Consider the following 18,607-nt stretch of genomic DNA (forward strand, 5'->3'; position numbering starts at 1 on the left):
CGAACCCAAAAATTAATTTCTTGTTCCTCCAAACAATTTTACAAGGTATTTATACATTATTTTAAAGAACGTAAAGGGAAGTTCACCAAGGATGATTTTTACATATGTGCTAGCTTACCTCGGAAAAAAAGTTTGGCCATTTATAACTCACGCGATTTTTAACAAAAACCGATAGAAATAGTACAGGAAGTTGCCCATGTAATTTGAATCATGGGAAAAGCGCCAAGCTTGGAGCTTGCATAATGTGATATGGAAGGGACCATTTTCCCATGGGTATGGCATTGTCCGCTCACCCATGCTTAAACCAGGCTGTGCGTATTTACATAACTTTTGTTTATACTGAGTATCCTTGCATAAACGATGAATCACTTATAATAAACTGTCCACTGTCAGATTTTGTGTTGCTGTTTACTACTGTGTTACTGTGAGTGGACAATGTTGGGGCCATACCCGTCCGAAGATGGTCCCTTCCATATCACATGATGCAAGCTCCAAGCTTGGAGCTTTTTTCCCATGATTCAAATTACATGGGCAACTTCCTGTGCTATTTTTATCGTTTTTTGTAAAAAATCGCGCGAGTTATAAATGGTGAAAATGGTTTTTCTGGATAAATGACCACAGCGCTACCACATATGTAAAAATCATCCTTGGTTAACTTCCCCTTTAATGCAATAAATAAGAAAAAAACTATTAAAAGTGTGTATCTTAAGAATTATGGGGTGCGTTGATTGTTTTCCTAATATGTGGTATGCCGTATATTCCTCTATAATATACATTTAAGGGATAGGTGTATTGGTCATGTTTCCTCTCCTACCAAACGCACCGATAATGGTCATGACCATTAATTCTTTCTCTCGATGGTTTCATGTAAGGTGTTTAAAACCGGGGGTCAAATATTTGCATGGTCACCCATTCGTTCAGTTTGAACATGTCAAACAATGTAATTAGCTAGTATGTCATATCAATCTGAAACTTTGTCCCTTTAAGTTCCTGTTCCTGCAAACGATTTTACAAGGTCTTCATATAATGTTTTTAAAAACTTAATGCAATGAAGAAGAAAAACAATATTTAAAGCGCATATCTTGGGATAAAGAAGCTGCATGAGCATGTTTTCTTAATATGTAGTATGTCACATACCTCTCTGTAATAGAAATCTAAATTTTACTATAACCCAAACGGGATTCGAACCCCCACACACTCACGGCAACATCGCCTAGCTGATAGGCCTCACACAAAACCAGTCGACCACTGCTTCCAACCCAAAAGAGTTGGTCACAGTAACCGACTTAGATGTTGCAATTCTGTGCGCGACCGAGCAACACGGTGTGCGTGGAGCAGACCAGGCAACACGGACACAGTACACACACACACAGTGCACGCATATAGTAATCGGAAAAGCACGAAGCTTTTTACTGAGCTATCAGACAGACTCGGGGACAGTAAATATCCACCAGCAATACTGTCCACTCAGGTTAAAGAAATCTAAATTTTACTATAACCCAAACGGGATTCGAACCCCCACACACTCACGGCAACATCGCCTAGCTGATAGGCCTCACACAAACCAGTCGGCCACTGCTTCCAACCCAAAAAGAGTTGGTCACAGTAACCGACTTGGATGTTGCAATTCTGTGCGCGACCGAGCAACATAGACTTATGGTTCGCCTCGCGTTGAGGAAGAAAATGCTAACTGGAGATAAACGTAGCTTCTAGGTAATTTTTGTGTCTTATGCGTCCTGTGTTGTTTGTTGAGTCCGTGTGGACTTATGTTTGAATTTATTTTTCTGAGTTTTTCGTCATATTATGTATCGGAGTCTCATTCTCAGTATGAATTTATTTGTGTCTTCTAGGAGATTGATTCTGTTTGGACCTTTTGGTGTTGGAATTATTTTCAAGCCTTTGCAAAGAGCGTTCATTTCTATAATTGTTTGATTTGTGTGAAGAAAAATTCTAGTAAATCCATGTTTTTTGTTGGTCACTGTGTTTCGTTTATGTTTGATATGTTGTAATATTGTGTTTGAGATCTTTTGTTTATCATTTTGTGCAGTTATTTTTGCTTTTTTAGTTTTATTACGCCTTCTGTTTCTGAGTTTTTAACACAATTTTGTGTGTGGTCATGTTTGCCATTTTGTTACGGTAGTGCTATTTGAGGGGAGTGCAGTGGTCTTTGAAAGCCCTTTGATTTTGGTTTTGTACAGTAGTATAAGGGAAAACCCGACCTTTGGTCGTTGCTGGGAATGTTTGTGTTTTGGGTTGTTTTAGCCTCCTTTTTGCCTATTGGAAGAATCGTCTTTGCAGTCTTCCATCCTGCGTTCTGTGTAGTGAGTGTCTTCGATCTCTATCTTAATTTTTGTGATGTACAACTGTCTTGTGTCCTGGTGCTTTTTGGGTGTAGAGGTAAAGAGTTAGAGATCAGGGTGAAAAATTGATTGCCAGGGTGTCTTTCCAGGTGTTGCCACTTTTGAAGGAATTCAATATTCGGTGGTACTGAATGGGGCCACTTGGGTTTCAACACATTCGATACTCTTTGCTGTCATGGAGGTACTATATCTTGCTTATACCCTTTGTATGAGTAACTGGGATCTGATATGGGAAAGGCTCGATTAAGGTGGTTGGAAAGGCTAGAGCGTCAGTTATAAATTTCAACAAAACTATTAAAATATAAAAGTAGTCAAAATTCTCTGTGGAATAAAAAAAACTAGACATTTGGGCACAAAGGCATTGCAGAGTTATAGCCTGTTAAAACTTCTGAAAAAACTTACCAAATAAGAAGAAGTTGGGGAGTCCTTAGTGTATTAACTATGGTAGAGGTCCCCTAGCTTTTAATAAAATGTTTGAAAAGGGAAAGTCATTATTTGCTGTTTTTCAGGAAAGTTTGACAAGGTGGTGCTGGCATTCAGAGTGAGTGACTGCTATTGTAAATGCATTTTTAGATTCTTTGAGTGTCAAAGAGGTGTCAAAAGTGAGATTAACCAAAAAAAACTGCTCTATGACTTCAAAAGAGGGGTGCAAATATGGCTTGTTTTCAACATTTTTGACAGAATAACAGTTTTCCTACATAATTGTATACCAATTTAATCCAACTTTGAAATGAGATATGGACATGGAATTTTTACAGCCTTTTACAAGGTTACAGATAAGATTTGTACGGCACAATTTTCCTGTATTTAAAGTACTTTTTGAAAATAAAATTTTGAAATTTGAAAGAATTTTTAATAATTTTTTGATATATAAACCCATGTAAATCGTAAAAACTAATTTTATTTACAAATCCTGCCGTACAAATCTTACAATAAATAGTGTCAACATATTTATAACTAGTTTGGTAATATTAATACTATCCAATTATTATGAAATTCAAATATGTAAAAAAATATGAAAAATTAAATTGTAATATTTACTGGTGTCATATTTCAAATCATGGCTGCAAATATACAATTTTTATATTCTTTGGAGAAAATTTTAACTAAGGGAGTTATCCTGAAAATTGTAATAAATATCTTGATTCTAACACTTGAAACTTGACATTAACTCTGAGAAAAGAATTGGTGCGAAAATAGCCTTTCCAACCACCTTAATATCCATCTTTGCTGATATTAATTCTCGTTTGGCTTACAGAGGCAGCATCTACTTGTTTCAGTGAAAATATGACTTTCAATTGGACAAAACACTTGGTATGACTTTCTCCTGTGTCTTATTTATGAAAAAACATGAAAATTGCATACATGTTGTTCTCAAATATCTCAAATGTTAGATAAGTGAACGGTAGACTCTCCTGTGTAATCATACAAATGAGTTGAAGGCGTAGCCTCCCTTTAAAAGGGCGTGAAACTATGACGGTGTTCGTTGTGTCAGTGGAAACCAAACAGGCAGTACGCGGGCACACGCTCCACAAGATGCCTCTTTTCAGTTTTTTTTCCCGGCCGCAAATAACGCACACAGACTGCCAAGCGGTCAGCGCGAAGCTTCTGCCGATCGAACTCTGTGGTTATATTCAAATTCAAACGCGACTGAAGACAATTGTTTAGAAAATTCGAGTGCGATGGGGAAATCAATGACCGTTTGCGATTTGGATCGACCGCCAATCAAATGCTTTTGTAAACACCTTACATGAAACCATCATGAGAAAGAATTAATGGTCAAGACCATTTATCGCTGCGTTTGGTAGGAGAGGAAACATGACCCATACCCCTATCCCTTCAATGTATATTATAGAGGGGTATACGGCATACCACATATAAGAAAACAATCGCCGCACCCCATGAATCTTAAGATACACACTTTTAACGGTTTTTTGTTATTTATTGCATTACGTTCTTTAAAATAACGTATAAATACCTTGTAAAATTGTTTGGAGGAACAGGAACTTAATTGTTGGGTTCGAAATTAAGCAAATTTACAATTTTCATTTTATGGCCGATATCAAATCTAATCGTTGTTTGAATATGGAGTAAGATAAGCTCAAAGATGACGTCCTCGCGAGAGGTACAGCCAGGTATTACAACAATCGTAAGAGTTTTCTCTACGAAAATTTACAACATTTTAGAACAATCCCATTTAATGAATCAGACACGATTATAAATGAAAATGTTAATGTACCATTCCGTAGCATGAGAGGCATATTAGTACTCTTCACTAAGATCAGAATCAGTCAAAACTGAATAGCAAACTTTTTTTTAATCCATCCATTGAATCTGTGTCTGTAACTATTGAGGGTATTGCAAATAACATATACGCTCAGAAGATGATACCGAGACATTTTTTGTCTGAAACACGTACAAGGTAGATTATAAGATTAAGATTAAGATTAACAGTGATGCGAAATTGATATGGATGAAGTAGATTATTTGAAGAACCGATTCTGCCTATTTATTGATCTGCGTAGCTTTAAAGATATCGAATTTCATGGAAATGGACTAAGAGTAATTAATACAAAGGATCGTGTACAACTTAAAATTAGGAAAAAAAGATACATCAGTGAAGGGCACCGGCGCCGACGCTCACGATGATAAAATATTTGCTCAAGTTTATGTTATCAGTGATGCAATGGTCTCTGTTGAGAATAGTACATTAAAGTCTAAACTATTTTAGAGGGCTTGAGCGGCTCACCGACCAGCACTGCTTACTCACATTTTAAGCTCAGAGGAAATTTCTAAAACTACAGCAATGTAACTGCTGCAGAGTGACTAACCTCTGTCATGACGTCACAGGCTGCTATTGCGCAAGGTTCACTGCTAGTAGAGAGTTGGCACGCAGTGGAGAAAATCGCTTACTAATACTTACAGTTAGTAGTCGGCTCCAACACAGGATGTCAATGCCCGCCGTCGACTGTCTAACACTCAGTTGTAAACCTGCTTATATAGACGCCCGATGTTGCAATATAGTGAACAATCTAAAACTTCTATTGACTGCTCTAGAATTATCTCCCTCCAGAACATTCCAAACATGACTAATTTAGGTCGGAATGACCTACATACGTCAGTGAGTTACAATACGTGAGTTCATATACAGGTCAGCTGCGTGTGTATGATACGCGTCAGTGTGATGCAATACAATTCAGCTGTGGACGCTCACGCGACAGCGGTCTCAAGGTGTATGCGCACAGGGCTGCAAACCTGATCTTCAGAGGCTCACGCGACAGCAGTGAAGGGAGGGAGGGTTTCTTTCTCATTTGTCCCAGTTAGGCACATTTTACTTACTACTGACAACTTTCTACTATTGTTTGGTTAGTTACAGCATGTCGCATGAGTAAGGTGAATATGTTTGCTTGCTATATTCAGTTTATCAAATATTTCGTTATTGCCAAAAGTTACGGTCACATTTTGGTTTGGAGCAGTTCTGTGTTCATTATGTAGGCTTACATTGATGTCAAGACAGCAATTTGCTATGCATATGGTATGCATGAGTGTACCGGTAATCATATTGAAAAAAAGTTGAGAGAAACTTGCAACTGTGACTCTTACTAAAGTACACTGATGCCTACAATACGACTATGCAAATCGTATACTTAGACGTGTGTAAGTGCATTGCTTGTAAATGTTTCAACACAATGCCTTGTCTTCATAGCATTTCCGAGGTACATTTCTGTCTGCAGCTGAGAAGGGTGAAGTACATTCCCTCGATTATCTGCTTAATACAGGCTTAGATATCGACTGTTCTGACGAGGTATTTATCAAGTTAAACATATTTTCTGCGCGATATAATATATTTTTTTATGCTGCTTTAAATGGTCACATGTCAATCTCAACTAATTTTCTCCCCCCTTTTGTAGCTTTTGAATGCATATTTACACTGCACATATACATTTACGTCGAAATCAAAGCACGTGTATGACATTATTCCATATATATTCAATATACTTTCCATAATGCAGTCATTGTAGCCAGCTCTCAAGTACCACACTAATCTAATATTATATTGACGTGAAGTCCAACGATTACTATGCTACTTTATGATCACTATATTTTATTAATTATCACTATTTATTTATTTTCTGATTGTCACATGTGATGTCTTTACGTAGGATGGCAACACTGCGTTGATTCTCGCTGCAAAGAATGGTCATCGTAGATGCGTTGAACACTTACTGAAAAACAAAGCAAACGTTGTCCATAGAAATAAGGTAACACCGTCAAAATTTCATTGTACCTAAAACGTTTCATGATACGTGATAACATTGAAAACTTAGTAATACTATTCATCTTATGTATGCCATCTGATCACTACCTGGAAATATTCGAATTACTAGAATCTTTATTACTGTGAGTATGGAGAGAGAGAGAGAGAGAGAGAGAGAGAGAGAGAGAGAGAGAGAGAGAGAGAGAGAGAGAGAGAGAGAGAGAGAGAGAGAGAGAGAGAGACAGACAGACAGACAGACAGACAGACAGACAGACAGACAGACAGACAGAGACAGACAGAGACAGAGAGACAGAGAGCTAAGCTTATGCCTTCATTATACACAGTTTTCTTCTTCAACAGTGGAATGAAACGTGCCTCCATCTGGCGATTCAGTTTGGTCATGCTGAAATCATTGAAATCCTTCAGAAGTTAAAGGGATTGAAGATTGAGAAAGATAATGTAAGCATATTGTGATTGCAATAAAATAGCATTTATCATATACTTAATGTGTTGCATCTGATGTGATGTGATGTGATACGCCGTCTAGGCTACATCATATATATTTACCATTTAAATGCTTTACAATATATCTATCTATCTATCTATCTATCTATCTATCTATCTATCTATCTATCTATCTATCTATCTATCTATCTATCTATCTATCTATCTATCTATCTATCTATATATATATATATATATATATATATATATATATATATATATATATATATATATATATATATATATATATATATATATATATATATATATATATATATATATATATATATATAGTGACTTACCAACTGATGAGATGTTCAACGTCTACCTTACCTCCAATCCTAACGTTTGATTGACGGCGACGTTGCGGTATGACAAGCACACCTTTTTCAAGCACTGATGATAATAAAAACCGAACAAAGCATGGTGTAATGCGCATGACTGCATAGCAAATCACAAAAGTCACATGACAACGCTAATTTTGGATGCCTGATGGCTCATAGTCATTGAGTCTGTTTGGATACATTTGTCCCAGCTTTGAGATCCAAAGATTTTCCAAGGATTTTTGTAGTTTCTGGATCATTGCCATGAACAAGGCACAGAATTGTAGCTGAAAGAGCAAATGTCTATAATGGTGTGTCCGGTATCCTAAAGTGTGGAACAACATGCGGTGATTTGTCGACTTTGTTGGTTCTGATATTTGAACGGTGACCATTAAGTCTCTTGTGAAATGGTTGAGATATTTTCCCGATATATTCAATTTGACAAGTCCTACAGGTTAGAGCATACTTCAGGACAATTAGGTGTTGTAAAATAGTACTTACACATCCACGAATTCATATAAATATTTGCATATGATATAGCAAACAGGGTGCCCATCGCTGTACCAGATATCTGTCTGTAGTATGGTTGTTGAACTCGAAATAGTTGTTTTGAAGGACAAACATTGCTATTTTCAGGACGTTGTCTATATTGCTTGAACTCTCATCTGAACTGGTGTATAAAGGCTTTTTTCAGGGCACAAATGCCCTCATCAATGTCGATATTTGGGTAAAGCGTGATGACATCTAAGGCAAGAATATGGGTGTACGGGTGAGGAGCGTTGGCATTAAGTTGATTGACATGTTGAAGAAACTGAGTAGTGTTTTTCACCAGTTCAGTGCAATATTTTTTACAGACTGTTGACAACTTCCAATCTAACCAGAGGGACGCTGCTCGTGTTGGAGCTCCGATTTGACTGCAGATGGGGCGTCTTGGTGGTAGATCGCCCAAGATCTTGAAGTTATGGATTTGCCCAAAATGTAAAAATATGCTCCCTTAAGATTAGACCACTGCAGAACATACATACATATATATATATATATATATATATATATATATATATATATATATATATATATATATATATATATATATATATATATATATATATATATATATATATATATATATATATAATATATATATATATATATATATATATATATATATAAAGTAATATTATTTGCCGAACTTCAACACCACTTAAGACCTAAATGATACATCCTAACCATGTAAAGGAGAGAAAAAAGGGAAAGTAGATTTGTCCAAACTACAAGAATTTATGTTATTCAAAGTCCAAAATTTATGAAGCGTAACTTTACCAGAGTCACTTTCCATAATATAAATATATGTATATATATATATACATATATATATATATATATATATATATATATATATATATATATATATATATATATATATATATATATATATATATATATATATATATATATATATATATATATATTTATATATATATATATATATAACTTGTTACGATTTATTATTGGCAGGAATATCAAGCGTTGCCCTGCCCAGCTGTGGAAGGAGATCAATCAGAAGTTCATAAGGTTTTAATGGAAAGTAGCTCCGTAATTGACAATCAAGCTACAGTAAGTTTACCTTTACACACACACACACACACACACACACAACAAATATATATATATATATATATATATATATATATATATATATATATATATATATATATATATATATATATATATATATATATATATATATATATATATATATATAACTTGTTACGATTTATTGTTGGCAGGAATATCAAGCGTTGCCCTGCCCAGCTGTGGAAGGAGATCAATCAGAAGTTCATAAGGTTTTAATGGAAAGTAGCTCCGTAATTGGCAATCAAGCTACAGTAAGTTTACCTGGAAAGACTGTATCCTGACTGAATTACGACAAATCCTTGTTATCTCATTTTGCTCCAAAAATGACCAAAATGCAGTGTTTGAAAAGGTCAATAGCATGCTCTTCTTTGAACCTTGACAGAGTAAAAGTGGAATATCGACTTTACTCTTTAAGGAAAATTTTCCACAGAAATTCATATTCACCGCAACCTGGTTCATTCTATGCCCGTAATGTAATTTCATACTATCTGTTGGAATCAAAATTAAACATGCATGTCCCCTTCCAAAAATATGAATAACCTTTACTGTCGTAGACTTTTTGTTTCCCCGGCATGTTTTGCAAGTCATGAATATTTTGCGATCAAATTATCTTTAGGAGATAAACGACCGACATATTGGTGATGAAGTGACTGATGCTGTCAGTACCGATGAAATACAAGACGATGGACACGTCGATGACGCATCAGAAGCCTTTGACAATCTGGCATTGCAATCACACGTCACCGCTTTTGATAGTCAAGAGGTCATTCGTCAGTGAGTAGCAGACCAGGAGGTCAAGAAGACATCACTGGTAGTCAGTACTTGGTATGCATAATTTTCCTCTACTCTGTCAAATCACGTCATTGAGCTCTATGAGCGATTTGTTTCAATCCTGTGAGTTCTATGTGATATCATGCATTATCATATACCCATGACCGTATCGGTGTCTCCTCTGACGCGTCGTGACGTGGAACGTAAAACATCAGTCTGATACGGCACGTTATACGTCATCAATTGTTGTTTATTTCCGGGGACTTTTTTTTCCAAAATTGCGACCTCTGTATGACAACAAAGCTTTGCCTACGATGTTCTGTGCGAGCCCGAAAAGTGGGAGGGCTTTGAAGCAGAGGGAAATGTGGGGTTACACTATTAAATCACATGTGCTGATATGCAATTTTTATCGCTGCTACAAGCATGTGGGCCTTCATACACGAGCGATCAATAGTTTGTTCAGAGCTGCTGGACGGTCGGTCAGCGGGCAGTAACGTCTGCGGCGCACAGGCGGGACTTCTCGCGTCAGCACTATCTGCGTCCGGTACACTGCAGACGATCGCCGACGCTGGAACATTTTCCTCCCAAAAAAGAGATCTTTAGCTAATAAACTGTTTAAAATTATAGTTACCATTAAAAAAGATTCGTTGTAAATGTTGATCTGAATGGAAAATATTTATTTTTCGATGCAACTTTCTAGAAAATAACAAAATTTGTGTCGAAAACTATCCCGCAAAAAATGTTTCCCTGGCAACGCAAAGCTGCTTTCCATCATGTCTGCCGACGAAAATCTGCAAGAGCTGTTCCTCCTCTCTCAACTGCTATCTGACGAAGAAATATTTCAGAATTTGCCTCCCGAGCCAAGTCTACCACTGCAGCAACCTGACCAGCAACGGTATGTTGATTATTCTGCCCTTGACCAGGCCGAGTTCATTGAACAACAACAGAAACAAAATACCGTTCGAAATACCAACACAGCGGTGAAGCAGTTCGAGCAATGGTTGAAAGCAATGCGACCCACTGAAAACCGCCCAATCTCTGATATTCCGCCAGTCGAACTTGATGAGTACTTGGCATCCTACTTTCTCGGAGCAAGGCAAAAAGATAAGAGTGAATATGAACCCGACACTCTGACTAACTACCAGCGAGGTATCGACCGCTTTCTGCAAGACAGTGGATACGGACATTCGATCATCCGTGACAAGGAATTTGAAAAATCGCGTAAATGTCTTGCAGCCAAACGCGTTTCTCTGAAAAAGCAGGGAAAAGGTAATAAACCAAATGCTGCCGAACGGCTGACCGACGAAGAAATAAAAATACTGACTGAGCAAGGTATCATCGGAAGTTTAACCCAGTGTGGACAAACAACACGAAGATGCTTGGGTTTCGCGGCGGACAAGAAAACAGACAGTTGAAGTGGGGAGATATTGTGCTCAAAACAACTGCAGGAGGGCTGGAATATCTTGAATTTAATGAGAGAGAAACTAAAACACGATGGGGTCAGGCAGGTGGTCCAACAAGACCTTTCAATCCAAAGATATTTGCGACTCCCGACAACAAAGATTCGTGTCCCATCGAAACGTACCGCCAGTTCGCCAGTCGCCGACCAACGGAAATGAGCACACCAGAAAGTCCGTTTTACCTCGCCATCAACTACGTTCCCGTAAACGACATCTGGTACAAAAAACTTCCGATGGGGCAGAATAGACTTGCCAGTGTTGTAAGATCAATGACCAGTAAAGCAGGCATTGCTGGCAAGAAAACAAATCACAGTATGAGGAAAACGGCCATCACTAACCTCCTTCACGCCGGTGTTCCACCAACGCGAGTCCAGCAGCTCTCCGGTCACAGCAATGTACAGAGCGTCAACAATTACGCAATACCATCGCTTGAACAACAACAAGAAATGTCGAATGTGCTCTGCAACTCAAATCCTCTCAACTATCACACTACACACCAGGCCCTCGTCTCACCACCCCGCTCACGTCGTAACAACATCGTCAGCGGAAAATACTTTCCAAACGCAGGCTGCGGCAACAGCTGGCATTTTCAGTGGCGCGGTCATCTACGGCGGCTCTTTCACGATCAACGTATCGACTGGTAATTGTCAGCCAAAGTCTCCACCAAGAAAACGTCGTAGGGCAGTCATTTATGACACGTCTAGCTCGGACAATTCCCAGGAGTAGAACTTATACATGCTATGTGTTCAGCAACATTCAAGATTGACAATTTCTGATGATTTGTTTGGAATGATTTTGGTCATGATTGAATTTGATGTTATGATGTTCATCTTGCATTTAACGATCAAATCCATCTTTTTCACTCTGTTCACTTCAATCAAAATTTACCGATATAAAACGAAACATATTACTAGTACATATGAATTTAACGTTCCTTTATTTCAGATCTAAAGAGAGTTACAGGATAGGTTGTTGCAGAAAATATATGTGATAAATTTGATGTTTACAATTTGTTGTATTTCGCGCTACTTCGTCGTTCCTGTTCATGTCAGCCATGTTTCAGCAAGAGTTATTAAAGTGAATTCAAACTTACAATATTGTCCGTGTAATAATTATCCACCAGAACACCGGGATAGTGACCAGAATAAGTAAATTGGCTCCATTCCTTTATGAACTGCGGTAAATTGCGCTGAAATAATCCTGTTTAGACTGTATACACTCGACACGATGCGATCGACGACTTGATCAGCTGTTGTAAACAAACATGTATCAATGCGCTCAGACCAGCGGCAGAATATAAAAACATAGTCCCTTCGAAAGACTGACAAAAACTAATAAAATTTCTTTATTTCAATTACCTTTTACATAAATATACGGTCATGGGCATATGATAAATCGGTTATCCCACGATATCAGCGCTTGGTTGGGACGTATTGCCACTCGTGAGGGTGCGCGCCGCATCACACTCGTCTTCGACTCGTGTGATGCGGCTCGCACCCTCACTCGTGGCAATACGTCCCAACCAAGCGCTGATATCGTGGGATAACCTCATATAGTAAATTTCCAAACGCCCAATCCTTACATGCTATTTCTACATTGCAGCTCTTTCAAACAGTAATAAGTTTCAATTTCGGATCAATTGCTCGGTCTGATTCATTGGTGTGTGTAAAATGAACGTTTTTAACAAGACAACTCCTTTAATTTTAGCAAGGTTTTTATTGAGGTCATCAAAATAGTTTACAATCTCAATAGTGGAAGGGTACACTCTTGTCTATTACAAAAATTACATGCAATGATATCAATAAATGTCAGTCAAAAAGTCTCAGAGACTATATGCATATAAAAATAAGGTTTTCCAACTAGGAATAAGAGGTTTTTTTAAATACCACCCCATTTTGTTGTGTTAAGTCAATCTGTTCTTTTGACCGCTATACAATATTTTACTTTCTGTTGTATTAATCTTTTGAAAATCAAACGATTCGGTTTCTAATTTTCAAGCTTTGCTAGATGAATATGACGTTTGGCAATCAGAATTAGAAAATTAATCAATGTGGAGAGGTTCTTATATCCAATTAGTATTTGTCTTGCACTAGGAAAAACATTTAGACCAAATTTACTACCCCATAATATGAGATAACCATCCCAAAACTCAATTGTAAATTTACATGTAATATGTTTCAACTTCATTTTTACAAAACGAACATTTATTTGAAAGAATCTTTGGTGGTGTCATTTTAACAGAAAACTTATGGCAGGTAGAATGTTATGTAGAAATTTAAACTGGAATGCATGGATTTTGGTATCGACTGTAACCTTGTAAGGAAGAGCATAATGATGAGACCAACAATCATTACTTGTATTAAACATCCTCTTTACTCTTACTCCTCAATGTTAACTCATTCAATAGTGGAAAACTACTTAAACATTAAGTGATACGTTTGATCATACTTTCGTTTCCATTAATATATTACACATTTCATTTTTACGTTGTTCAAATAATTACGTTTGGCGAAAGACGATATTTTAATATGCTTGTGTTATTTATGGCATAGCACATGAATGATGCGAACAAATTTGCTTTGATATGAAATGATTGTTTTATTTTGTAGGAAATTCAATATCATGTTGATTTTGCCAAATCTTTAGTATCGTCTCTTAATGTCGATTTCGATCAGATGTGTGTTCATTAGTAAGCTTACATTGATGTCAAGACAGTGATTTTACATGCATGTGACATGCATGTGCGATATGCATAAGGCTTACACAACGGGAAAAGTTGACAAAATTGCAACTGTAACAATTACTATTGTGTACTGATGTCTACAATACTTATAGGCAAGTCTTACCCGTAGACGTGTGTAGATACATTGAATATAAGGATTTGAATATAATGCTTTGTCTCTGCAGGATTTCCGAGCTACATTACTCTCTGTGGCTGAGCACGGCAAAATACATTCCCTCGAGCATCACCTTAAGACAGGTTTAGATGTCGACTGTTCTGATGAGGTAACTATGCTGATGAGCTAAATTTTAATGTGCGACATAATATGTCAATGAATATACTTGAGCTGTTAAACATATCTAAACTATTTATGTCTCACATTGATTGTGTAGCTTTTGAATGTATATGCACTTTTAAAGTAATTCATCTACTTTACCTTACATGTGTCCGATATACTTTCGGCAGTGTAGCCAGCTATCATGTACAACTTTAGCTATCAAGAAGTTACATTCAAGTATTTACTGTCTTACACTCTTTATGTTAACAATTCTATTTTGTTAATCATAATGATTCTTTCACTTCCTTGTAAACCACTTGCTTTTACCACCAAGGATGGCAACACTGCGTTGATTCTCGCTGCAAGGAACGGTCATCGTAGATGCGTTGAATTCTTACTGAAAAACAAAGCCAATGTTGACCATAGGAACGAGGTAGGACAGTAAATCAATATGTCATTGTACCTAAGAAGTTGACTTTTCAAGGCACGCAATATTGTAGCAAACTTCCTAATATTATCCTCAAATCTATGACACCATCGACAGGAAATGTTCTGTATTGAATCGCCAGCATCTTAATTTTTTATAACTTTGAATATGGGTGATATATATATATATATATATATATATATATATATATATATATATATATATATATATATATATATATATATATATATATATATATATGTGTGTGTGTGTGTGTGTGTGTGTGTGTGTGTGTGTGTGTGTGTGTGTGTGGTGTGTGTGTGTGTGTGACCATGGTTCTTATGCGATTACATTTAGTAATAAGCATCATTAAGGTATTGAGGATATATCAACATTTCTCCACAGCGTTGGCAAACTCCTCTTCACTTGGCAGCAGCAAGTGACAATGATAACACTGCAAGATTGCTGTTGAAATCTAAAGCATCAGTGACGCACAAGATAAGGTCAGTGTGAAGTACACTTGACCATATCAATAATAATTTATGCAACTCGAACATTCATTAACACACTTACTTACTGATGACTTAGAGAAAATGATCTCACTTGCCCGTTTACAGCTTACACTGTTGCTAACTGTTGGAAGTTTATGCATATACGCGTTAACTTAACAGCATCTGTATAATAAATATGCATGACCTTGCATAAACTTTGACAATCGTATCTAACTGAAATCTTGCTGTTGTGAATATAGGTATTGATTTGTTTAGCAAATATTTGATTTAATCTTGAAATATCTGAGATGTTCGTATAAGTATAGACTGACTACATAGTGGCTTACTTTATCTGTGGCGTTCGTGTAAGTTTCTTGCTGAAATTCGGCCAGCTATCATCTGGACAGCTGTGATGTCGTTAGGGACTGGACACAAATTACAGGGGGGGGGTGGGCCGGTGTTTTTGGGGGTGGGTCGCCATTTTTCGTGCAGCATTTTTGAAGGGTCATAAAGTTTTGTGCAAGCCTATGGGGGAGGGTCACCTTTTTTCATGCATCAAAGCTGAAATTGCATGTGCACGTTATGGAATACTGAAAAAAGAAAAAATACCTCCTGGCACTTTCATTTTCTGCCATTACCATTTTCGGCGCGCCCTTCGGGCGCAAATTTCAGGTATAATAAACAATGTATTGATGATCCAAGCAGCCACATTGATTTAAATTTTCATGATTTCTACTTATTCAACACTATTGTGCATAACTGTCCCCTATAATAACTCTTTCAATAACAATTTGGGAGATTACTTATTTGACATCATTCTCCCATTGACAATACATTGGGTATAGGTCGGTGTCAAACGTTCATGTCGCTGTATGTACATTTTTTAATTTTTTGAGGACATTGACAGAATACAAACTGTTCAGAATAGTGCATAGTGTCATCAATAACAACTGGAAGCTTCAGGTCGAACAACTTTTGAATAACAATTTAGGATCAGATAACCTATGAGTTATTTGTAGTTTCCTCATAGCCTACAATGTATAGTGAATCAACATTTTGGTGAAATTCCAAAATCAAATTTCTTGCACAAGCATTGACTTGAAACCACTCTAGTCTAATCATGAATATTAATACTAATAATTAGGTGTACATAAATGCACAGGTTTACCAAGTTTTGTATTGGAAAAAAATTATTCATAGTTTCATCATAGACTGCCATGTATAGTGAATGGACATTTCAGTGAAATTCCAAAATCAAATTTCTTGCACACCCATTGACTTGAAACTACTCTAGTCTAATCATGAACATTAATACCAATAATCAAGTGTACATAAATGCACAGATTTTCCTAATTTTTTATTGGAAAAAAATATTCATAGTTTCATCATAGACTGCCATGTATAGTGAATCGACATTTGCACACCCATTGACTTGAAACTACTCTAGTCTAATCATGAACATTAATACCAATAATCAAGTGTACATAAATGCACAGATTTTCCTAATTTTTATTGGAAAAAAATATTCATAGTTTCATCATAGACTGCCATGTATAGTGAATCGACATTTAAGTGATATGCCAAAATCAAATTTTTGCACAACCATTGACTTGAAACCACTCTAGTCTATCATGAACGTTAGTACCAATAATGCAGTGTACATAAATGCACAGATTTATCTATTTTTGTATTGGAAAAAAATTATTCATAGGGTTTCACCATAGACTGCCATGTATAGTGAATCAACATTTCGGTGAAATTCCAAAATCAAATTTCTTGCACACACATGGACTTGTAACCACTCTAGTCTAATCAAGAACATAAATATCAATAATCAAGCATACATAAATACACAGATTTGCCAAGTTTTGTATTTAAAAAAAATTATTCATAGTTTCTTCATAGACTACAATGTATAATGGATCCACATTTCATGCGAAATTCCAAAAACAAAGTTATGTACACAGATGCACGTGTTACCACCCTCTTCTAATCAAGCACAATTATGTCAATTATTCAGGGTCATATATACACAAATAGTGCATATTTTTAATTCTGAAATTTTTTTTTTACAGTTTTGTCATAGACTCCCATGTATAGTTGAGATCAACATTTTATGCGAAATTCCAAAAACAAAGTTATTGTACACAGATGCACATTTTACCACCCTCTTCTAATCAAGCACAATTATGTCAATTATTGAGGGTCCATATATGCACAAATAGTGCAAATTTCTAATTCTAAAAATTTTTTGACAGTGTTGTCATAGACTCCCATGTATAGTTTTGTCATAGACTCCCATGTATAGTGGATCAACATTTTGACAGAAATTCCAAAATCAAATATCTTGTTCAAATGTGCACTTGTAAACAACCCATGCTAATCAGGTATATCTATATCAGTTATTAAACATCTGTATATGAACAGATATAGCTAGTTTTATACTGGAAAATACACGTTCGTAGTTTTCTTATAGTCGACTACATGTATAGTGAATCAACATTATCGATAAAATCTAAAAATTACATTTTTGTACAGGCATGCACTTTTTACCTGCCACTTCAAGCAAAGTAATTTACATGAATATCACACACATATGATTTGATATTTCTTGGACAACGCGTTATATCGGCCACATTTTGCCTTCCTTTCGGGAGGGCGACTTAAAAAGTATAGCAAGTCAGAAGGGGGTCTTTAACACATTGCGGGTTTTTGGAGGGTATTGAGTAACAGGGGAGGGTCACTTATTTTCATGCACGGATAAGGGGGAGGGTCACTAATTTTTGTGCATGAACTTTGAAGGGTTACTATTTTTTACGCAGCGGTTTTTTGAAAAAAACCGGCCCACCCCCCCTGTAATTTATGTCCAGTCCCTTAAAACGTCACTTTACTCTTTTTAGTATTGATGTGCCCTAGATGATTATTGCACTATTAACGATGTTTCTATGCTTCTCCACAGAAAGGCAGACTCCTCTTCACTTTGCAGTAAGAAATGGCAAGAATGTCATCACAGGATTGCTGTTGGACTCTAAAGCATCCACTGACGTACAAGATATGGTTAGGATGTTGTTTTGCGATTCATATGACGATAACTTACATGATGCGTACATCCATTTCCATTGTAAATGTCAACGGCAGTACGAAAACATCATAATGTTTTTTACACATAGATGTATGTATAATTACATAATCAGTGAAATTCAAGCAAACATGCATTACTCTAGCAGAACGCGAGGAATGAATTGGCGTTGCATTGCCATAAAACTTTAAGTATCGCATTACATTGCAGATCTGTTTGTGTAATTGCATGTAGTGCTTTTCAGAAATTATACTTAAATTTAAACAAACAGGCGTAACAAGACAGCGGGCGTGGAAAAAA

General features: G+C 36.4%; 1 protein-coding gene across 1 annotated transcript; it reads left to right on the plus strand.

Annotated features, from left to right (window-relative positions):
- Positions 1 to 10,624: 10,624 nt before the first annotated feature.
- LOC139127652 (uncharacterized) lies at positions 10,625 to 11,266 on the plus strand. Its single transcript, XM_070693567.1, has one exon. It carries the CDS (start codon positions 10,625 to 10,627, stop codon positions 11,264 to 11,266), a length of 642 nt encoding a protein of 213 aa, XP_070549668.1.
- Positions 11,267 to 18,607: the final 7,341 nt, after the last annotated feature.

The sequence above is a fragment of the Ptychodera flava genome, unplaced genomic scaffold, assembly GCF_041260155.1.
Source record: "Ptychodera flava strain L36383 unplaced genomic scaffold, AS_Pfla_20210202 Scaffold_34__1_contigs__length_2629520_pilon, whole genome shotgun sequence".
In the NCBI taxonomy this organism is placed as follows: Eukaryota; Metazoa; Hemichordata; class Enteropneusta; family Ptychoderidae; genus Ptychodera; species Ptychodera flava.

Coding starts and splice junctions, on each gene's coding strand:
- LOC139127652 (XM_070693567.1), top strand. CDS start 10,625: ATGTCTGCCGACGAAAATCTGCAAGAGCTGTTCCTCCTCTCTCAACTG.